This window comes from Peromyscus leucopus, chromosome 3, assembly GCF_004664715.2.
Source record: "Peromyscus leucopus breed LL Stock chromosome 3, UCI_PerLeu_2.1, whole genome shotgun sequence".
NCBI lineage: Eukaryota > Metazoa > Chordata > Mammalia > Rodentia > Cricetidae > Peromyscus > Peromyscus leucopus.
The window spans coordinates 84,115,722-84,139,897 of NC_051065.1; the positions used below are offsets into that span (position 1 = coordinate 84,115,722).

Consider the following 24,176-nt stretch of genomic DNA (forward strand, 5'->3'; position numbering starts at 1 on the left):
TCAAAACTACCACTTTCAGGAGCTAAACTAGTAAAATGATCCTTAGGGACTTGAATTAGGCATCTGTGCTAGGAACCTAGTTCCAAACTGCCAAATTCTGATTGGGATCATTTGGGAACAAAGCCACAAAGTAAGCAGAAACTGTTGTTTTCCTCTTGTTTTGTACAATGGCCATGGCAAATGCAAGCACAGACCTGAAGAGTTGTGAAGCCGAGCCCTGGCCGTGCCCATCCCTGCCTACTGCAGGAAGAAGGCTTGGCTAACATATTTAAGTGGCATAGTTTTCTGGGCACAGCCATTTGTTCACGGCAGGAAACTGTTTACTGGGAGATCCCCTGAGGACCAGCAAGTGCCCTTGTTCTGGTTCCTTGATTACCAAGAGGCTGAATAATTTGGTTTCCTATGTGGTTTATCTGTCAGAAGAATTTGGACATGAACATCTGGCACACTTCAATTCTTTAACTTTAAGTGAATAAGCTGCCTTCCTGATTATAATTTGGATTCTGAGACAGTACAAGAGAGAGACTGTTCTGATTCGCTGAGTCAAGTCTTCTGATTGGACCAGTAGCTACATTCTTACTGTAGTTAATCAATGAGCTCTCAGCTCTGTATGTTGCCACTTCTAGAGCTTAGTTAATGCAAATCTGTTGGAGGACACTTTTGGTCCACAAGTCCTAAACTAGATCTTAGCCTGGTCCAGGGTACCAGGTGAGAGGTGGTGCTGCTGCAAACCTTTGGAGAATATTCAGCAACTCCCTGAAGTTATCTTTTCAGGTGTCCATTACATTCATCACAATCAATCTCATTGACTGTTGTGAGGATTACTTAAGTATTTGTTTGTTTGTTTATTTATTTTTTATTATGTTCCCCTTTTTTTGTTGTTGTTTTGTTTTTTGTTTTTTTTTGAGGCAGGATCTCACTGTGAAGCTCCAGCTGACTTAGAACTAATTACATAAACCAGGCTGACCTCAAACTTTGGTTAGTGCCCCTGAGTCTGGGACTGTAGGCACGTGCCACTACACCCAGCTACACAAATGTTTTTTCAAGTCTGATGTTCTAACCAACACCATATTAATAAACGTGGCCTTTGTCAAAGGAGAAAGGCAACATAGATGGAACAAACGCTTGTCAGGGAAGCCATCCTCCGGCAGGAATGGGGAGCTATGTGAGCAGTTAACTTCTGAGGAGTGCCTCGGTGGGGAGAACTTGGGACAGTCTATGTTAGATCCATTTATCGCTGAACCAATAGGGCCGTCAGGGAAAGACGGAGTGAGAGACAGCTGAGGGGATGCCTTTCTGTAACCAGCACCTGCTTTCATCTATGGTGTTTTTCTCCCTTTGCTGTGATGTGTGTTACTCCTCAGGCCTGAGGCAGGGAGGAGGTTTGGGCTGCTGCAATTTACAGATGGAATCCCAGTCACCCTCTCAGCCCAAAGTTGCAAAGCACCTTCTCCAGCTGTGGGGTTATGATGCATTCTGACACACAGCGTCAACAGAAGGCATGACTTTAGCAATTTGGGAAGGGTGGGGACAGGAGTTTTTCTCCAAGAGCCAGAAGGCTCTGAGTCACGGGAGACAAGCCGTGAACTCTGAAGATAGCCATCCTGAACAAACAGACTGACTCTGCAGATAAACAGTCATAGGCCAGTGCTACTCATTTGAGAAGGTGATAAGGGAGAAAATAACAGTTAGTTAATCATGAGGTTTACATTCCTTGTCATGTGTAGCTCTTCTCTCTTCACTTTCTGAGGTGTGAGCCCAGTCTTTGAGCAGCTGAGTAACTAGCTAGCTCAAGCCATACCCGGAGAGAAGACGGATGAGTTTATAGAGCGCCCCCTGGGGGATGTCAGGGAGGGGTGTTATCTGGAAGGTACAGTTGCCGATCCTGGTAGGGTTTCTGACACTTGGATCCCTTCTAGTAGCACTGAGTACAAACAATGAAAAGAAGAACTACTAGGTGGCTATGTGGTACAGCAGCCAGAACACTGCCTCTAATGACAGAAAGGGAAGGCCATTAGAGTTTTGCTTATGTCAAAGAAGAGCAGCCGTCATCAAGACCTCTTTGGAAGCTCAGGCATTGAATGCGTTCGTCACAGCTCTCCTTTCCTTTCATTTCAGCTTTGGATTGTGCCTGGTTTGTGCATGGTTGATGCTGGGGATTGAATACAGGCCCTGTGCACGCTACTACGTGCTTTTTGCACTCAACTGTATCCCCACCCTCGATTCTTAGTAGGAAGGACCTTTGATTTTCTCACTTCTCTGTGTAACATCTATTGCACAGAGATATTTTATCACTCTGAGACATAATATCTCTATTTTCAAAATAAGGATAATAAAAACTCCTGGCTTATCCTTTAGCTCTCTATGAAATTCTAATGTCCAGCCTGATCACAAAGTCCATATAATTTGTGAGTTGAAAACTGAATACTGGGCTGGCAGGATGGCTCAGTGGTAAAGGCATTTGCTGGAAAGCCTGATGACTTGAGTTCAATTTTTGAAATGCACATGGTGGAAGGAGAGAACAGATATCCATACTGTCAATGTCACATGCACATGACAAAAAATAAATAAATGCAAAACAAAAACAAAACAACAACCCCTCCCTCGACACACAAACTGAGTATTTCGTTTTGGAATCATGACTTACAGTACAAAGTGGAGAAATAGCAAGAAGTGCTCATTGTTTGTTTGCTTTCCTGAGATGGTCTCTCTACGTTACCGAGGCTAGCCTTAACTTCTGAGGCTTAATGATCCCCCTACTTCAGACTCATTAGTAGTTGGGACTACAGGCACATGCCAACTGTGTTCTAATTTTGATTTCAAGTTTTAAGCATCACTCCACTGAAATCTTTGATTTTTTTTTATTTTCCCCTCCCATGAAGACGATCAGTTCACCTTTGTATCCTTACGGGTTTGCACAATGCTTGTCTTGTAACAGGAATGTGGCCCTGACCTCCATAATTACCTTGTGAATCTTTATGGTAGCCTCATGTGCTATACACTAGTATTATCTTGAGTTTGCTTATGAGGAAAGTATGTCCAGGGAGGCTAAACACCTTGCCCAAGAACACGTGAGGTACCCCACCATGCAGCTGCAACAGAACCACACAGAGAGTCCTGCTTGCTCGTGAGGTCAGAGGTGAGCACTCCTGCCAGCCCTGGCATGCCCCTCAACTGCCACAGAACTGAGCGGAGAACCTAGCCCATTAGGTCAGCAGCCAACACCCTTGTTCCCAGAACCCCAACCCCCAGCCATGCGAAACTGTGTAGAGAAGCCATGTGCTTGTCTGGTCAGTGGCCAATGCCCCTTCTGACCTGAAACTTCACCATCTCCCCAGCCACCACATGGAGATCTGGCCTGCTTTTCAGGTCAGAAGCTGACACTCTAGCGCCTCATCCCCAGCTGCCCTAGAACCGTGTAGCGAGTGAACTTGTTCATCAGATCAAAGGCCAGCACTTCTGATGACCCTGACAGCCCACCACCCTACCACAGGACTGCATAGAGATCCCATGGGTTCATTAGGTGAAAGGCTAGCATCACAGCTGACTGGCACCCTGTCTCTTTGATACTGCAGAATCACATTGAGTGCTAGCTCACGAGGTCAGAGGTCACTTCCACTGCTCAGGCATCTCCCTTGCCAGCTTACACAGGTTATCCACTTATGAGGTCAGAGATTGTGCCCTTCCAGACAAGCTGGTGCCACCTCAGCTACCCTACCACATACCAGTACTGTGTGTTTCCATGAATGAACTTGAAGCAGCACAGCTGACCCCAAACCGGAGAAGCTGGGTTAATTCCAAGCATAGATCCAAAGAGTCACCCAACACAGGTAGGCTAGACACTCAGACAAAAAGACAACCAGTGAACAGTTCCAGATGTAGAAATCCCAGCTCAGAAAAACCAAGACACTATATCTCCTCTCCAAATGGCCAATCCCACAGTGGTGGTCCCTAGTGAGAGCAACCTAGGTGAAATTCTAGACAAAGTGGTCCAAAGAATTATAAATATGTTCAAAGAATTCAAAGAGGACATAACAAACTCCAAAATTAATTTGAAGAGGACTGAAATAAACTCCTAAATGAATTCCAAGAGAACTTGTTTGTACAAAGAGCTTAAATAAAATAAAGAAGTCAAATCAGTATGCAAAAATAAGTGCAAAGAAGAAATAGAAATACTGGGAAAGAAGCAACCTGAAATGTATAAAAAACGAAAAGTTAAGTAAGTCAGATAAAAAGAAACTCAGTGGAAAAACCTCACCAGTAAAATGGACCGTGCAGAGAATGGAGTATCAGGGTTAGAAGACAATGAAAGGACTGGATCCTTCAATTAAGGAAATCAATGACATTTTAAAGACTTGTTGATTTATTTTACTATGAGTGTTTGCTTGCATGTGTGTACGTACACTCTGTATATCACATGCATGTCTGGTGCCCAGGGAGGTCAGAAGAGGGTATGGATCCCCTGAAACTGTAGTTACAGATGGTTGTAAGCCACCACGTGGGTGCTGGGAACTGAACCCATTTCCTCTGCAAGATCAACGAGTACTCTTAAAAACACTGAACCATCTCTTCAGCCCTATTGGTAAACTTTTACAAACATAAGAATAGACATGTGAGATCTTTGTGACACTTCCAGATGGCCAAATTATGCACTATGGGAATAAAGGAAGGAGAAGAATGCTGTGCCAAAGGCATAGGAAACATAGAAACTTTAAAAACCAGAAACAAGAGCCAGGCAGTGGTGGTACACGCCTTTAATCCCAGCACTTGGGAATCAGAGGCTGGAAGATCTGGGCTTGAGGTTAGGCTGGTCTACAGAGCGAGTTCCAGGACAGCCAGGGCTAAACAGAAACTTTGTCTTTTTTTTTTTTTTAAATCTAACTGATATATATATATATAATATATAATAAAACAACACACACAAAATAAAAAAAAAAAATAAACAAAACAAAAAAATAAAAATATAAAAAAAACAACACACACAAAAAAAACAAATATATCCTGCATGTGTGCCTACAAGCCAGAAGAGGGCACCAGATCTCATTATAGATGACTGTGAGCCACCATGTGATTGCTGGGAATTGAACTCAGGACCTTTGGAAGAGCAGCCAGTGCCCTTAACCACTAGCCATCTCTCCAGCCCAAAAGCCTGTCTTGAAACAAAACAAAACAAGAACAAAAAGCCTGAAACACTTATAAAGATATATTTCAAATTATAGAAGAGATTTCATAGGTGGACTTGGAGTGGGTGGAGATGGGAGCACAAGGGATCAGGTAGGGTGGGATGAGAGGAGAATACTGAAAGAGTCAACTGGAAAGGGGAGCATTTCAGGGTGAAGTAGAAACCTGGTGCAAGGGAAACTCCCAGAAGTCTACAAGGGTGACCCCAGCTAAGACTCCTAGCAGTAGAGGATACATAGCCCAAACTGGCCATCTCCTGTGACCAGGAAAGACTTCCATTGGAGGGACTGGGACACCCGCCCAGCCACATAGCCTTCCCACATAGCCTTCGACCTACAGTCTGTCCTGCCTATGGGGTGTGCTGGGGTAACAGTGGTGCAGACTGGTCCACCCTGAGACCCATGCCACAAGAGTAAGATCACCCCTGACACTGCCTGCAGCACCAGGACCCAAAGGCTGGATGACCCAGAGACCTAGGATAGAACCAACCATGACTAGAGAAAAAAAGTCAATGTAATGATGCCTCATGGTACTCTGCTATACTCGTAGATTAGTGCCTAACCCAATAGTCTTCAGAGAGGCTTCATCCAGCAACCGATGGAATCAGATGCAGAGATCCACAGCCAGACATTAAGCTGAACTTGGGGAATTCTGCTGAAGAGAGGAAGGAAGGATTGTGGGAACCAGAGGAGTTAAGGACATCATAAGAAAACCCACAGTTTCAACTAATCTGAGCTCACAGGAGCTCACAGAGACTGAACCAATGACCAGGAAGGCTGCATGGGACAAGCCCAGGTCCTCTGCGTTGTGTAGCTTTGTCTTCTTGTGGGACTCCTAACTGGGAGCAGGAACTGTCTCTGACTCTTTTGCTGACTTTTGGGACCCTAGTCCTCATACTGCCTTGCCCAGCCTTAATAAAAGGTGAGGTGCTTAGTCTAACTGCAACTTGATATGATATCTTTTGTCGATATCTATGGGATATCTGCCCTTTTCTGAATAGAAACAGAGGAGGAGTGGATGGTGGGTGCAGAGAGGAGGTGGGGGAGGAGAGACAGAAAAGAGAGGAGGGAGAGGAAACTGGTTGGGATGTAAAATAAATAAATAAATATTAAAACAAAACAATAAGAAATATATACATGCATACACACACACACATATATATGTATACACACACACACAAATAAAACACACCAAAATGTATAGAATACAATGAAGGTGATCCCAAGAGGGAAGTTTGTAGTTTTAAATGCCTACATTAAAAAATCAGAGAAATTCAAATACACAATTTAACAAGAACAAACCAAACCTCAAGCAGCTGACAGGAAGAAATAATTCTTTCTTTCTGGAGTAGTGCAAAAGTTTAAAATAAAAACAAAAAGCACAATACAAAGAAACTATGTTGCAAATCAAATTCAAGAACATATAAAAAAAAAGAGCATTCACCTTGATCAAGTACAATTTATTCCAGAAATGCAGGAATGGTTCAATAAATGTTATAAATTATATAAAAGGAGTTGAGGACAGAAACCACAAGGTCACTTCCATAAAGGCAAAAAAAAAAAAGTGTTGACAAAATCTAGCATCCTTTCATGTTAGAAGCTCTGAAGAAATTTGAAATGGAACCAACATATCTAACATAATGCAAGGTTTATGTAAGACATACCCATAGACAGCATTGTATTTGAAGTGAGAAAGATCCAAAGTTTCCCACTAACAGGAACATGTAAGCGTGTCTACTTAATCTGCTCTTATTTGGCATAGTACTAGAAGTGCTAGCTAAAACAATAAGACAAGAGTAGGAAATAAAGGGTACAAATAGGAAAGGAAGAAGTCAAGGCATCTCTATTTGCAGATGATACGACTGTTTGCATAGAGACCCTAAAGATCTTACCAGAAGACATTCAGAACTGATAAACACTTATCTGTAGCATGAATCTTAAAAGTTCTTATTAATAAAATCAAAGCTGAGGCTAGTTATTGGGGTGAATGCTGGAAGATCAGAGAAGCAGAACAAGCCACAGCTACCTCACCTCGCCAGTTCCTCAGCTGGTCCTGTTTCCTCAGACTGGAAGCCTCTGAGTCTTCATCCAGAATGAATCTCAGCTGCACTGCTGCTAGAAGCCCGAAAGCTTAACCAGCCAAATGCTTAACTAGCTCTGGTTCCTGTTTTCACGCCTTATATACCTTTCTGCCTCCTGCCATCACTCCCTAGGATTAAAGGCATGAGTCACCATGCTTGGCTGTTTCCAGTGTGGCCTTGAACCCACAGAAATCCAGAGGGATTTCTGCTTCTGGAATGCTAGGATTAAAGGTGTGAATGCCACCATTTTCTAGCCTCTGTATCTAGTGGCTGTTCTGTGCCCTGACCCCAGATAAGTTTATTAGGGTGCACAATATTTTGGGGAACACAATACCACCACACTCATCAAATTGGCAGGATACAAAAGTAGCACACAAAAGTCATTAGATTTCCTCTGTATCAAAGACAAGTAAACTGAAAAGAAATAATGACAATAATCTCGCCCACAATATTCTAAAACTAAGGAATAAACTAAGGATATGAAAGATTTCTATAATGAAAACCTTAATTTTTTCCCTTGATATTTTTTAAACAGGGTTTCTCTGTGTAGCAGCCCTGAATGTCCAGGAACTAGCTCTGTAGACCAGGCTGGCCTCGAACTCTTAGAGATCTGCCTGCCTCTGCCTCCCAAGTGTTAGGGTTAAAGGTGTGTGCCACCATTGCTCGGCTACATTTTTTTTTAGATTACATTTTATTTATTCATTGTGTGTCTGTGTATGTACAAGCCTGTGTAGTATTGGTTGAACATACCACAGTTTATGTGTGGTGGCCAGAGATGACTTGTAGATGTCAGTTTTTTCTCTAACATGGGGTCCCAGGGATCAAACTAAAGCCATCAGACTTAGCAATAGGCACCTTCTAAAGCTACCTCATTGGCCCCATAGAAGAAACTTTAAAACACTTAAGAAAGGGATTGAAAAGGACACTGGAGCAGTGGTTCTCAACACATGGTTCATGACCCCTTGAGACCAAAAGACCCTTTCACATGGGTTACATATCAGATATCTTGCATATCAGATATTTACATTATGATACATAACAGTAGCAAAATTGCAGTTGTGAAATAGCAACAAAAATAATTTAATGGTTGGGGGTCACCACAACGTTAGAAATTGTATTAAAGGGTCACAGCCTTAGGAAGGTTGAGAACCACTGATCTAGAAGATGGATAGGTTTCCCATGCTCATGAGTTAGAAGACCCAATGATGTAAAAATGGTCATCTTCCCAAAAGCAACCTACAGATTAAATGCAACCCCAATAAAAATTCCGTTCACATTCTTCACAGATATAAAAAAAAAAAATCTTGGAATTCTTATGGAAGTACAAGAGACCTTGGACAGCCAAAACAATCCTAGGCAAAAAGAAGACTGCTCGAAGCATCACTGTATCTGATTTTAAGCTATATTATGGAGCCATACTAATAAAAATAGCATGGTGTTGACACAAAACCAGGCATGTATATCAACAGAATAGAATAGAGGATCCGAGTAGATGCTAGTAGATAATAGCACCTACTTATCTTGCAAAGGACCCAAGTTCTATTTCTAGCACTCATGTGGGTAGCTTACAACCACCTGTAACTCTAGCTCCAAGGGATCTGAAGCTTTTTTTCTGGCCTCTGTGAACATTGTAGTTCTCTCTCTCTCTCTCTCTCTCTCTCTCTCTCTCTCTCTCTCTCTCTCTCTCTCTCTCTCTCTCACACACACACACACACACACACACAAATAATTAAAAATAAAAATATTTTTATAAGAAAAAGAATAGCGGACCCAGGCACAAATCCATGTAAGTATAATCACCTAGATTTTGACTAAGATGCCAAAAATACATACACATTGGAAAAAAAGACAGCCTCTTCAATAGTCTAAGAAAACTGGATGTGCAGAAGAAAACCAACTAAATTCTTGTCTCACCTTGTACAAATATTAATATCAAATGGATCAAGGACCTCAAGACCTAAAACTCTGAAAATATTAGAGGAGAAAATAAGAAACAAACTTCAAGATAGTTTTTCCGAGTAAGACTCCAGTTGCCCAGGAGATATGGCCAATGATAAATAACTAGGATTTCATGAAATTAAAAAGATTTGTGAGGCTGTCAAAAAAGTGAAAATGCAGCTCATCTAATTGGAGAAAATGTTTGCTAGACATATGTCTCACAGAAGATTAGTACCTAGAATATACAAAAAAAAAAAAAACTCAAGAAACTCAACATTGAATGGGGTATGGTATCACACCCCTTTAACTCTAACATTTGGAAGGCAGGGGCAGGTGGATCTCTATGAATTTGAGGCCAGCCTGGTCTACAGAGCAAGTTACAGGCTAGCCAAGGCTCCATAGAGAGACTCTACCTAAAAAACCAAAACAAACCAAAATAAAACAAAAAGAAACTAAGCATTAAGAAAATGAACAACTTAACAATAGAACCATGAGAGTTCTTAAAAGAAGATAAACAAATGGCTACTAAGCATTAAAAATATTTAATATCATTGGCTATCAGGGAAATGCCAACTAAAAGTACTGTGTGATTTTATCCCTTTTACTCAGAATGGCTGTGATCATGAAAACAACAACAGTCATAAACTTGACCAATGCTGGGGGGGATGTGGGTAAAAGGGATGCTTATTCACTGATGGTGGAGTGTAAATTTGTCCAGCTACTATGGAAGTCTACATGGAGGTTTCTCAAAAAGCTAAAAATATAGAACTACTATACCATCCAGTAGTACCACTCCTGGACACAGATTCAAAAGGTTCTGTGTCCTATGGAGAAACTTGCACATACATGTTCATTGCTGTGCTATTTAAAATAGCTAGAAAATGGAATGAAACTAGATGTCTATTAACTGATGAATGGATAATGAAAATGTGGTACAAAGGCATAACAGAATTTTATTCAGCTATAAAGAGAAATGAAATTGGTAGGAAAATGGATGGAGCTAAAAAAATATACTAAGTAAAGTAAGCCCAGAGAGACAAATGCTGCATATTACCTCTTATATGTGAATCTTAGCTTTGAATTTTTAGACTTATATGCTTAGTCTGGAGTATCTGTAGAACTCCAGAAGCTGAAAAGGGTCTATGTGAGGGAGAGGGGAAGAGTAGAACATATGTGATCTAGAGGCAGAAGGGAGAATACTGGGGTTAAAGATTTAAGCAGGGATAGTACCAGAGGGACAGAGGAGAACAGCGAGTTTGTGCAGGTTAGCTAAAACTAAAGATGTATGAAGAGCTCTCATGGAAGCCCACTACTTTGTGGGCAATTGAAAAATATAGTAATTTATGATGATATTTTATTTGTGCTGAAATGTGATTTTATTTGTATACTAATTAATAAAGTTGCATGGGGGGTCAGAGCTAAGAGCAAGCCATAGCAGAAGCCGGCGGTGGTGGTGCACGCCCTTGATCCAATCACATGGCAGGCAGAGTCTGTGTGTTCAAGGGAACAGCCAGCATGGAGACACACACCTTTAATCTCAATACCAACCATAGAGACCTGGAGGTCTGTATAGACAGGCAGTGACGAGGAGGTCATGTGGTTGGGTTTACAACCAATGAGAAGGCAGAACAGAAAGTCAATAAAAAGACAGACATACTGGTCGGTGGTGGCGCACGCCTTTAATCCCAGCACTCGGGAGGCAGAGCCAGGCGGATCTCTGTGAGTTCGAGGCCAGCCTGGGCTACCAAGTGAGTTCCAGGAAAGGCGCAAAGCTACACAGAGAAACCCTGTCTCAAAAAACAAACAAACAAACAAACAAACAAAAGACAGACACACAGGAAGTAGGTCTCTTTCTCAGGGGAAGGACGGCAGCAGCAGCGAAGGGTAAGAAGGCGGTTTTAGTCTCAGCTCTCAGCTACTGCTCTGACCTCTTAGGTTTTTAACTCTGCATTTGGCTCTGTGTTTCTTATTTAGTAAGATCATTACATCTACAGTAATTTTTAAAAGGAGCTTGAACACAGGTGCCCTGCATGGGTGGCAATGCTTCCATAGAAGACATTTATTAAATGAAAATCTCAGTGCCAGTTATAGGGTTTTTCCCTATGAGTTCTTGGATAGGGAGGCCCCAGATGTTTCCAAAGCAACGAAAGCTGTTGTCACTGCTCTTGGTTGCCCACCAGGACTAAATGGGAAGACATAAAACACTTTGATTATGGGACACAGAGAAATCAAGCTGGAATTGACTTGAAAACTTTCTCTCTGTTGGCTAGTGTTCTAGTATTGGAAGGTGCTAAGCACGCAGCTTAGGAGAAAAGTCATCCATGCTGTTGACTTATGACAAACCCTGCATGTTACAATGCTGACCTGCTGGTGTAACATGTTCCCTGATGAAACAGTGACTTGAAGTTTATGAGGTGACCAACCACTTGAGGATTTGATTTGAAGCTGCTCCATGGGAGTGAATTTACGCCTGGTACTGTTAACCTGGTCAAAAGCCCATGGTTAAGGGAGGTCAAAGGCCCTAGAGGGACTCTACTACTGTTGTCTTGATAAATGAATGTGTTGTTAAACTGGCTTCTAAATATTTATATACAGATTAGTGCTATCTCAGCCTTGTCTAGGAAAGCATCTCTCTGCAGTGGTCATTAGCTAAAGCAAAGATTCATAACTGGTCAAAGTACTGAAAATATTGAGTACTCAGATCTAAGTGGGACATCTGTATCAACCACATGCTCAAGACTCAGTAAATATTGCAAAAGAGGAGGTAGAAAGAATGTAAGAGCTAGAAGATGGGAATAAATACTGTGAAATGCTATCTTCTGACTACAACATGGCCATTGAACTCATTGTAGTGATCTGCACAAGACCTGCACAAGATCAAGCCAACAATGTCAGTCAATAGTGGATTCATTGGGTTATTAAAAAAAAAAAGGAGAGGACATGAAGTGGGGAGGGAGATGTGATGGGTGCCTGGGGGAAGGAGGAAAGGGGACTTGAGGACAGATAAAATCAAGATACACTGTTTACATGTATCTTAGTCAGGGTTTCTATTGATGTGAAGAGATACCGTGACCACAGAAACTCTTATAAAGGAAAACACTTAATTGGGGCTGACTTACAGTTCAGAGGTTTAGTCCATTGTCATCATGGTGGGAAGATGGTGCTGGAGAGGTCGCTGAGAGTTTTATATCCAGATCTGAAGGCAGCAGGAAGAGACTGCCATACCTGGCCTGGCTTGAGCATCTGAGACCTCAAAGCCTGCCATCTAGTGACACACCTCCTCCAACAAAGTCACACCTACTCCAAAGAGGCTACACCTCCTAATAGTGCCACCCCCTGTGCATTCAAGCACATAAGTCTATGGGGGCCATTCCTATTTAAGCCACCACATTACCCTCCTTGACCCCCATAAGCTTGTAGCCATAACATAATGTAGAATGTATTCAGTTCAACTTCAAAAGTCTCCATCATCTATACCAGTCTCAAACTTGTTTTAAAGTCCAAAGTTCAAAGACTTCTGAGATTCATGCAATTTTTTTTTTACTGTAATCTCTGTAAAAGCAAAATAAAAAAGCGGATCACATACTTCCAACATATAATGGTACAGGATATATATTGTCATTCCAAAAGGGAGCACAGTGAGGAAATACTGGACCAAAATAAGACCAAAAAACCAGCTGGGCAAACTTCAAACCCTGCATCTCCATGTCTGGTGTCAAAGAGCTCTTTGAATCTCCAACTGCTTTCAGCTTTGTTGACAGCAACACACTTCTTTCTCTTGGGCTGGTTCCACTCCCTGTTAGCAACATTCCTTAGCAGGTATCCCACAGTTCTGGCATCTCCAATATCTTGGGGTCTTTGAACACAATCAAGCTTCACCTTCACAGTTTCACTTATGGCCTCTCTATGCCTCCATGCAGGGACACCCCTGAAACATTCCTAGCCTCAGTGGCTTTCCTTAGTTGCAGAGGGAGATTCCACAACCCTTTTCTTCTATCCTTGTCTCTAAACTCAGAAACACATGGCCAAAGCTGTTGCTGCTTTGCTGGGGCTGGAACGTGGTCCCCTCATTCAATTATGTCTTCACCAGCTTTTTGTTTCTGATGGTTTCCTTTATTGCCTAAGCATGGCTGTCCTGGAACTCACTCTGTAGACCTGGCTGGCCTTGAATGTAGAGATCCACTTGCCTCTGCTTCTGGAGTGCTGGGATTAAGGGTCTGGACCATCTGACCTGGCCCTAAGTTTTTCTTTAATTCCTTTTCACAAGTTGTAAACTTAGTTGGGTGGGGTCTTGCCCTAAAGTCACAACTCCCTTTATTATATCTAATATCAGGATTTTCTTTCATCTGTTTATCTCCTTGAACATAGGATTTAGCTCCATTTCACTTTCTGGTGCCCCCTTTCCCTTTGAACTGTCCATTTTGTATTTGTACTTGCTCAGCTTGCTCTTTTCCATTATAGATCTTTGTAAGAGTGAACACTAGTAACCACATGACAGAGTAAACAATAGGCTGTTTTGAAATTTCATCTGCTAATGGAACTAATCCAGAATTCTTCACTTTAGCCTCAGGCAGACTTTTGGAACAAGGGCAAAAAGTAGCCACATTCTTTGCCAAAATATCACAAGAATATCTCTAGGCCACACACTAAAGTTCTTCTTCTCTGAAACCTCTTGAGCCAGGTTGCCAGAGTTCAAGTCACCCTCAGCACCACTGTCTTCCATGCTCTTATTATTTTGACCCATTAAGTCCCAGTTAAAGTGTTCAACTGCTTTTCTAATCAAAAGTCCCCCAAATCCACATTCCTCCAAAACAAAAGCATGGTCAGGCATATCACAATAATACCCCAGTCCCTGGTACCAACTTGTCTTAGGATTTCTATTGTTGTAAAGCAATAAAATGGCCAGAGCAACACTTATAAAGGAAGACATTTAACTGGACTGGCTTACAGTTCAGAGTCCATTGTCTTCATGATGGGAAGCATGGTGGCATGCAGGCAGACATGGTGCTGGAGAGGTAGTTGAGAGTTCTATGTCCAGATGTGAAGTCAGCAGGAAGAGACTGCCAAATTGGCCCTGGCTTGAGACCTCAAAGCCTGTTGCATAGTGATACACCTCCTCCAACAAAGAAACATCTACTCTAATAAGGCTACACCTCCTAATAGTTCTATTCCCTATGACTAACCATTTAATCACATCAGTTAATGGGGACCATTCCTATTCAAACAACCACAACATCTAAGAAGTTTTCAAAGTATAAATAAAAAAATATTCTATTAAAAAAAGGAAAATTGGTGAGATTAATCTTAAACTGTATTATCTTTAGCCTAATATAGTCAACTATTACTTCAACATCTAACAAATTTTAAAATTGAGATATTAAGAAAATAAATCAGTAGAACAGGTTAGTTGAAAACATAAGCAATATTAACAAATCATTAGCTAAATTAACCAAAAGAAAGAAAAGAAATAATAACATTGGAGAAGAAAGGAAGACATTGCAAGAAATACTGATGAAATGCATAAAATCATAAGGACATATCTTTAAAAGTTATATTCTACTAGATTGGAAAAACCTAAGGGAAATGGATGAATTTCTAGATTTCTATGACCTACAAAAGTTAAACCAAGATGAGAGAATTAAGTTAAACAGACCTATAACAAGCAATGAAATTGGAGCAGTAATAAAAAAAGCCCAGGTCCATATGGACTCATTGCAGAATTCTACAGTACCTTAAAAGAAGAACTACAATCAATGTTTCTTAAATTATTCTGAAAAATGGAAGAGAAAGGAGGATTTCAAACTCTTTACAAAGCCAGTTTACTCTAATACCCAAAAGCAGATAAAAACAACAAAAGAAAAGTATATGCCAACTATAGACCAGTCTCTCTGATGAACATAAATGAACAAAATTTTCAACAAAATATTTGCAAACAGAATTCAGGGACACAATAAAAATATCATTCTTAATGATCAAGTTGGCTTTACACCAGTGGTACAGGGATTGTTCAACACATGCAAAGGAAAGAAATCACATGGTCATTGCAATAGATACAGAAATGGCCTTAAAAGTCCAGGAGAATATTGGGATGGAGAAAAAAAAAATCTCTCAACATAACAAAGGCTATATATGCAAACCTATTAAGATCATGAACAATACAAGGGTGTCATTTACCCACCCTTATTCAATATAAGGTCATAGCTAGAGTAATAAGACAAGAGAAGGAAATGAAAGTAAAATTGAATAGGAAAAAAAGAATTTGGTTTCCCTATTTGCAGATAATATGATTTAGTGCATAAGATAAAGACTCTACCAGAAAAACTCCAGGAGCTGATAAGCGTTTTCAACCAAGTGGCAACATATGAAATAAAATATATAATAATCAGTCCTACAGAGTGGGAGAGCAATGAAAAAGATATCTTGATAGAGGGAGATATCATGGGGATAGGGAGAAACCGGGTGCTAGGGAATTCCCAGGAATCCACAAGGACAACCCCAGCTTAGACTAGTAGCAATAGTGGAGGGTGCCTGAGCTGGCCTACACCAGTAATCAGATTGGTGAATATCCTAACTGCCATCACAGAGCCTTCATCCAGTAACTGGTGGAAGCAGATGCAGAGATCCACAGCCAAGCACCAGGCCGAGTTCCAGGAGTCCAATTGAAGAGAGGGAAGAAGGATTTTATGAGCTGGAGGCATCAAGATCATGATGGGGAAATTTACAGAGACAAACGAACCAAGCTCCTAGGAACTCACAAACTTTAGACCAACAGCTGTGGAGCCTACATGGGACTAGACTAGGCCTTCTGCATAGGCGAGGCATTTGTGTAGCTTGGTCTGTTTAACGGCACCCTGGCAGTGGGATCAGGATCTATCCCTGGTGTATGAGCTGGCTTTTTGGAGTCAATTACCTATGGTCAGATACCTTGCTCACCCTTGATGCAGAGGGGAGGGGCTTGGACCTGCCTCAACTGAATGTACCAGGTTTTGCTTTTTTGGAGGAGGGGATGAGGGGTGGTTTGGGAGGAAGGCTGTGAGGGAGCAGGAGGAGGGATGAGAGGGGCATCTGTGGTTGGTATGTAAAACGAATAAAAATTTTCTTAATAAAAAATGAAAATAAAAGAAATCAGTTTTAAACAGGACAGCTATATCATTCCCTTCAAGGCCCAGTGAAAATGGGGAAGAGGGAGCAGAAAGAATGTAGGATGAGGGAGAGTGATGTAAAACACTGGAATGACATGGCAATTGTGATCATGAGGCAGTAGCTGTGGTTACCTGAACAAGATTTGTGTGAGATTGGGCCCATCAACATTCCCCCAAGGACAAGGCAGGGACTCATGAGTACTTACCCCTCCTTAAGGAGCAGTTGATAGTTAGTGGGTTGCTGTGGCAGGGAGCCATTTTCCTTAGTGGTGTAGCCACTGGGAAATTGCTCAACCTTCAGTAAATAACACTACACATGCTTATGCATGCAACCTCAGTTAAATCCAGTGGGTCACATACATATGAAAAAAGGAGTTTAGCAGGGTGGGTGGGCAACAGACAATAATGGGTGTGAGTCTCAGCATGATACAGTGTGTGCATATATGACATAAAAACACCCACATTAAATATTTGTATGAAATTTTCAAAAATAAATTAAAAATTATAACACAAACATACACACATGCACCACACACACACACACACACACACACACACACTCATACACATGCAAGTTCATACAGACACATATAGATGGACACACAAAAACACATGGATCACATGATAGAAACAGAACTTGAACCAGGCAGCACAGCTCTATCTAGACTAGAGTGTGGACTCTTAGCTGGACCAGTTTGCACTTACCTGAGCTCTTCCCTAGAGGCTCTGCTTCTGTGCTGATTGAACCAAGAATGAAATCTCATGGGTGTTTCCCTGGAATAATAATTTCTATCTCAATTTGCAACCAGAAATGCTGTAAAATAAGGGAGCCTTTTATGAAAGCAAAACTCTATTTTCCCTTCTGTTTCTGCTTTCTAATTTGGTAACTCTCTTCCCCTGATTCTCTCTTTTCTGTCATTGGCTACATTCTGCTCCTTAACCAGGACCCTCTCTCTACCTTTCAGATGAAATAATAGATAATTAGCAGTTGGGGAAGAGCAACCTTTCTTCCCACAAATAACTGTCTTTGGAAATGCTGTGTCTGTCTGTGATAGGGCAAGGACTGGAAAGGAAAGAAGACAGCATGGAATCTTACAACAAACCATCAATATTTTACTGTTGTTTTTTGTACTGGCTAGTTTTATGTGTCAACTTGACATAAGCTAGAGTCATCAGAGAGGAAGGGGCCTCAGTTGAGAGAATGCCTCATGAGATCCAACTGTAAGGCATTTTCTCAGTTAGTGATCAGGGGAGAGGGCCCAGCCCATGGTGAGTGGTGCCACCCCTGCACTGGTGGTTCTGAGTTCTATAAGAAGGCAGGCTGAGCAAGGCAGGGAAGCAAGCCAGTAAGCAGTATTCCTCCCTATCCTCTGCATCAGCTCCTGCCTCCAGGATCCTGCCTTGTTTGAGTTCTTGTTCTGACTTCCTTCAGTGATGAACAACAATGTGGAAGTATAAGTCAAACAAACACTTTCTTCTCCAACTTGCTTTTCAGTCATTGTGTTTTGTAGCACCAATAGAAACCCTAAGACAATTTGGTACCAGGAGTGGGGTATTGCTGTGACAGACCTAACCATGTTTTAGGGAAGATTGTGGAAGGACTTTGTGACTTTGTACTAGAAGAACCATTGAGTGTTAAAAATTGTCTGGGATGTCTTTAGGAGCTTGAAAGGTAAGACGCTGAGAGCAGTGCAGAAGATGGAGACCTGGATTGTGAAGTTTCAGAGGGAAGTCTAAAGACTCTTTCAGGGTCATTTGTTATTTTTAATTAAGATCCTGTGGTTCCAGTTAGCTGGAGCTGAAGAAATCAGCTGTGATCAACAAGATACCAGAATTACTAAAGCAATTTTTGCTTTGCTGGGATACTTGATGCTGGTTGGCTGGAGCTAAGAAATTGGTGGTGATTAAGAAGAGACCAGCATCACTGAGGTGAAATCTGAGAAGTGTTTCCTGAGAGCACAGAGAAGCTGTGTTCCAGAGGTGGCCAAGGTGGTATCTTGTGCTGGCAGCTGGACTTGGTAATATACAGAAGTCAAAAGTGGTACTAGTTTTAAAGGTATGAAGGGGTCATTGGAGAGCTGCTGAGGCTTTGTCCTGTGAGAGGCCAGGAGAGGCCTTTGGTGAAGGTGCAGCCTCGATGGCAGTTGAAGGCCCAGAACATTGAGGCTTGGCACCATGAGGAAAGCCTATGAGAGGCTATTGGTGAAAGTGCAGCTCAGTTGCATCAGAAGACCCCAGTGTTTTGGAGATGCCAGCACCATGGGATGACCACTAAGAACAATAGCAGCAGTGGAGTGGAGCCAGCAGGAACCTAGAAGACAACCTGTGTGTGCTGCAGAGGGTAGAGCCAGAGAGGTGACCATAGCCTTTTCAGGAGTCTAGAAGATCATGAGTGAATCCAGATAATTGGACATTGAGTTATTTATACTGTTGGAGTTTGATTTGACTTGATTCAGATTGTGATGGTGCCCTGGTTCTTCCTTCTTGAAGAAGGTATTTAATTTAATTTTGACTTTTAAAGGAGCTCACAGCTGAAAGACTTGAACTCTTAAAAGACATTGTATATTTTAAAGAGACTAAAATTTTAATGTGTTTGAATTTGTGGGACTTTAAAAATTATTTATGATTTTTAATGTGAGAACTTGGGGATAAATAAGAAAGGAAGAGTTGTGGCTCAATAGTGATGGATTTGTGTGTCAAGTTGACAAGGGGCCAGTTGTCCTGCCTGGTTTTATGTGTCAACTTGAAACAAGCTAGAGCCATCAGAGAGGAAGGAGCCTCAGTTGAGGGATTGCCCCCATGTGATCCAGATGTAAGGCATTTTCTCAATTAGTGATCAGTGGGGGAGGGTCCAACTTATGGTGGGTGATGCCATTCCTGGGCTGGTGGTCCTAGGTTCTATAAGAAAGCAGGCTAAGCAAGTCAGGGGGAAGCAAGCTAATAAGCAGCACTTCCCATGGCCTCTGCATCAGCTGCTGCCTCCAGGATCTGCTCTGTTTGAGTTCCTGTCCCATTCTTCAGTAATGAAGAGCAATGTTGAAATGTAAGCCAAATAAATCTTGTCCTCCCCAACTTGTCTTTTGGTCATTGTGTTTGTAGCAGCAATGGAAACCCCAAGGCACACTTGTTGCTGCTTTTTGTTTGTTGTCATTGTTTTGAGAAGGTCTGTAATCTCAGCACCTAGGAACCTGAGGCAGGTGGATTGCTACAAGTTCTAAGCTGCCTGGACTCCAGAGTGAGTTCAAAGTCAACCTGAGATACATAGTGAAACCTTGCCTCAAATAATGAACAATTATACAATCCCTGAAACTAAAAACAATTTCAACATAACTCCCCCCCACCCATCCCCAATATTTACATAAGTTAAGTGGCTTGTTTCACCAAGGTGGTGCTTTCCATAATGAAGTTTCAGTTCCAGGTCTCCCAACAAATGTCCTCTCATCCTTGTCCTGTGAACTCATGCTTCTGGGTCTAGCTCTAGTCTTACTGGCTGTGACATCCTTTCCCTGCTACTCACTGTTTATTCCTGACCTATTGGGTGATGGACCAGAATGCCTTTCTGTTCACACCTGAACTCTTCCTTAACCCACAAGTATCCTTATCACCCTGCTCCTATGTCTGTTCCCATGATGGCCTGTGAACTTTGGGATGCAAGGCCTGGGTGGGGCTTCCATATCCTACCAGGCAGCAAATGTCTAGCTCTGAGTTGTTTGCTCACTTGTTTGGATGGCAGAGTGGATGAGCTCCTGAGCAAGCAGAGCTTTGTCATGGGCTATGACATAAGTACAACAGATGGCAATCAGTAATTCAGGTGTCAACCCACTAGATGAGTAACTCTCTGATGGAGGATCCTCTGAAAACTGATTGCTTCTGTCTTTTTTTTTTTTTCATGTGCCACTACATTTCTTCCCTAAAAACAACTATGGTTATTTTCCCCACTGCCTGTGTGTTTATCTCATATACATGTTCCATCTACTGGGCACACATATATCTGTGGATGGTCAGGAAGATTATTTCTTCTTAAGCTGCATAATTTTGATGAATAGAAATAATACCAGGATATTTTTCATAGCTCAGAGTGACATAGGAAAATGACAATATTCTTAGCTACAAAGACAGTTGTAGATTTTACACAATTAGCTGATTTAAGACCTCAGAGCAAATTCAAAGCAGACTAGTTGCCCCTGCAAATGAAATGCACAAGGACAAGTTCCCAGGTGTCTAATTGTTGAACCAAGGTCAGGCATGAAACAACTTTAGTGCCATTTCTTTGCTTGCAAAAGCCTGGCTGATAACATTAATGACATAACTCCCTGCACAGATTCTCTCAGCAACTGACACTCTCTGCACACACTCCTAATCTCATTTTTGTGATATAAGGCTCAAGGTTCAGCCAACTAACTGTTTATTGTTTAGGTCCCAAATTTCAATGTCCCTCTCTGTTGAGGAATGCTGATCACTCAGAGCTACATGCTTGCTTTACAGAGTACACATAGGGAACTTGGTGGATAGCCGAGAGTTGCCATGGTTACTCATCATGCCCAGTCAGTGTGACTTCTCTAGCCTGTGATTTCTCACATGTTACCAAAATGGCTCTGTTTCTTTATTGTTTACTCAAAAAATGTTATTTAACCCTCAAAATGTAACTCATATATTTGTACAGAGTTTTTCCTGTGAGAGAGATGAAGATAGATGTGTAGGAGAGAGATGTGTAGAATCGAGATGTGTGAAGAGAGGTGTGTAGCTGTGTAGAAGAGAGATGTAGCCGTGTGGAGACAGAGAGATCGTCAGGAGAGAAGAGAAGATTTTTTTCAAGATGAACTAGAAGAGACAGTTACCACCAGAAAGAGTGTGTTTTCTTTCTTATTATCCCCTCAGATAGAAAAATTTAGCTCTCACCATATTCATGATTTTTTTTTTTTGCATACCCTGTGCTACCCTCCAGGCGGCGATAGAGCTTCATTTGGACACAGATGTTGCTCTCCCATATATATCAGTGGGTCTCAACCGTAACTTTTGAGGAAATTAAGAGGCAAGTACAAAGGCCAATGTGATTTTAACACATTGCCATGTTTCTTTCAGTCTCCATCTAAACCCACACACTGAAGACAGCTTTCCCTTAAAGGATGTGTGCTCTGGGAGAAAGGCACACAGGAGTCATGGGTTCAAACAGGTGTGCAGTCAGAGCAAATGGCATGAAGCCTTGGACAGTAGGAAGTGGCTTACAGGATGCTCCTGGTGAAATGGCCACACAAGTGCAGAACCTGCCGCAGATTCTACAGCATTTCTTCTGTACTGCATTTCTTCTATTTCTTAGATTACCTAAAACTTTTGGGCTTCATGATAGGGCCTACTTTTAAAAATAGTTATGAATAATAAAAAAAAAGTACAGGCTATTGGACCAGTGAGATGGTGAAAGCAGAAAAAGACACTACCACCACAGCTGATGAACTGAGTTTGATCCCTGTGACACACATGGTGGAAGGGAAGAACTGATTTCCCCAAGTCTCTGACTTCTATACACACATCTGTGCATGTGCACACATGCAACAATACTAAAAATATTACAAAGTACAGGTATTTTTTAAGGAAGTGGAGTTTTCAGGAGAAAGTGAAATACGAGAAAATGATGAACTGTGGAAACATAACAGTGAAATAAGTCTTTTTCATCTTAGCACCCCACACATTCACATAGACATACATCCACACACTTTATGCCACCTTCTACCCACATATGGAAACCTTCTACCCACTCATCCTCACTCACTCATATACACTTACCTGTATACACACATTCATTCCTACACATAGGTTCACAAGTCACTCCCTTATATATACAAACTTCTATGTACATACTCATCCTTATATCCATACAAACACATTCACACATACGTGACACAATCTCATAATGCACCCACCCACAAATATTCATGGGAGCACACTTACACCTGCACCCACACACACACTCTCTCTCTCCAGGGGTTGCACCCACTCAACATAAACACCCTACAAAAGTGTAAGACCAATTTCACATTTTCTTTCATTCAAGAATAGCACTCTGTCATTGTCTTCACAGGCTGGTGGAATTCTACTTTGGATTTCCTCTTTGCAGTTATGGGGTGTTCCAGTGTTGTAAAAGAACACTCATATGCATGTCCTCGAGCCCTCCCTGCAGTGCAGTATTATTATAAAACATCCTTATTATAAAACATTCAATCTGGATTTTTCATTTACAAATTATGGCTCTCAGCATATCTTACTTTGAACATTGTTCTTGGAAGCAGCTTCATTTTGAACTGCAATGTTAGTTTCAACGTGAAGGCCTTGGTCATGATGCAACACATTATTTTTAAGAGATTCTCTTGTACCAGACATGAGTGGTGTGTGTGTGTGGGTGGTGGTGGGGGGTGGGTGGGAAGGAGCTTTGAGAAATAAAATATAGTACACCTCACCTGGAAACCTTGTCCTGTGAGCACACAGTCATAGCTGAATTCAAACAGTATTTTGACTCAACAGAGATGACTCATCAAGTTGTAGAAAAAGATTTAGAGAGGCTCTCAAGTCTCCATCTCCACCTAGTGACTGGATGACACTAGGCATGTGCTACCATTTTCTGTTTTTTTTTTTTTAGATATTCCTATCTAGTGCCTAACCCACGGGGGTTGAGGGAATTAAATGAGGTAGTGATACTGGCTTTCAGCCCAGATGCAACTTTTTTTTTCATAAGAAAGGCAGGTTCTAGTGTTCTGTTGTTCCTGCTGAAGAGGGTCGCTTTCCATTACCTTTTAGGTTATTTTCAACTTTTAAAAACCTTTTCTCTTTGAATAACTGTGGGAAAATTTCCTAAACATCCACACTCTCAATTTTCTCGTCTTCTCTTCCCTGAGGATGACTCAATAAGACAGAAGGTCTCTGCAGAGCACAGTTTTGGAGGAGCGGTGGCTAAGGGGAGGGTATAGTTTAGAGACAGAAATGCTGGTCATGGAAGTGGGATGAAGTAGGATGTGAACATTAGAAGAGGGAACTCAAATGGAGTGCTGATGACATTAAGTCAGGTATCACAGAATCGTCTGAGCTCCCACGTCCCTAAAGTGCCATATCAAAGCCACAATGGAAGCAGAAGGACATGTTCTCATACTCTGTTAAGTATATACTCTCCTTGAGTTTTAAATTGAAGGCTTACCTTCCAGAAAAGAGAGATCTGTTGTTTGTTGGAGCCGATGTTCTGTTTCATGAACCAGATGTCTAATGTCCCAACAGGCTCTGATGGAGGGAGAGGTGAAAAGCACACATTCACATAAATATATATATATACACAGTAGAAAACCTTTAGAAGTCAATAGATAATTCTGGAAATAGGATTATAGGCTAATTTCAATTTTCACTGTAATCTAGTATTTCCTGTTTTATTTAAAAGCAAACGTGTATACCTTTGGCACAAAAGTAAAAAAAGAAAAGATGGATACTTTGAAGAGAAAAAAATTAAAAATACTAGGAAAATTTATTTCCTCACTTACCTTTAAAATGTATTAACTCACATTTCATTTGTTCATAAGTATTTAAACTAAAAAACTCAAGGTATGTGTGATTCTTTTTTTTTTTTTATTGGAATGTGGAAAGCAAGGATGTAAAGGAAACCAAGGTATTGTAAGAACACAAAACACAAGTACAAATAGCAAGCCTTGTCTTTACTCCAGTCCTAAACTTAGACCGAAGTGTGGTTATTTGGTGTGATCTACTTGGAGTAAAGGCATATCTCCTTTACTTAGAAGCCACAATGCTGAGTAGAGTATCTAGGATGTAGTAAGTGTTCTTCAGTGATGAAGGAACAAACC

General features: G+C 41.4%; 1 protein-coding gene across 1 annotated transcript in view; it reads right to left on the reverse strand.

Moving 5' to 3' along the window:
• Positions 1 to 24,176, reverse strand: part of Il12rb2 (interleukin 12 receptor subunit beta 2) — an 86,636-nt gene that overhangs the window by 28,422 nt on the left and 34,038 nt on the right. The window contains 1 exon segment of the mRNA XM_037203798.1: positions 23,525 to 23,604. Coding sequence (XP_037059693.1) covers positions 23,525 to 23,604 — 80 coding nt within the window.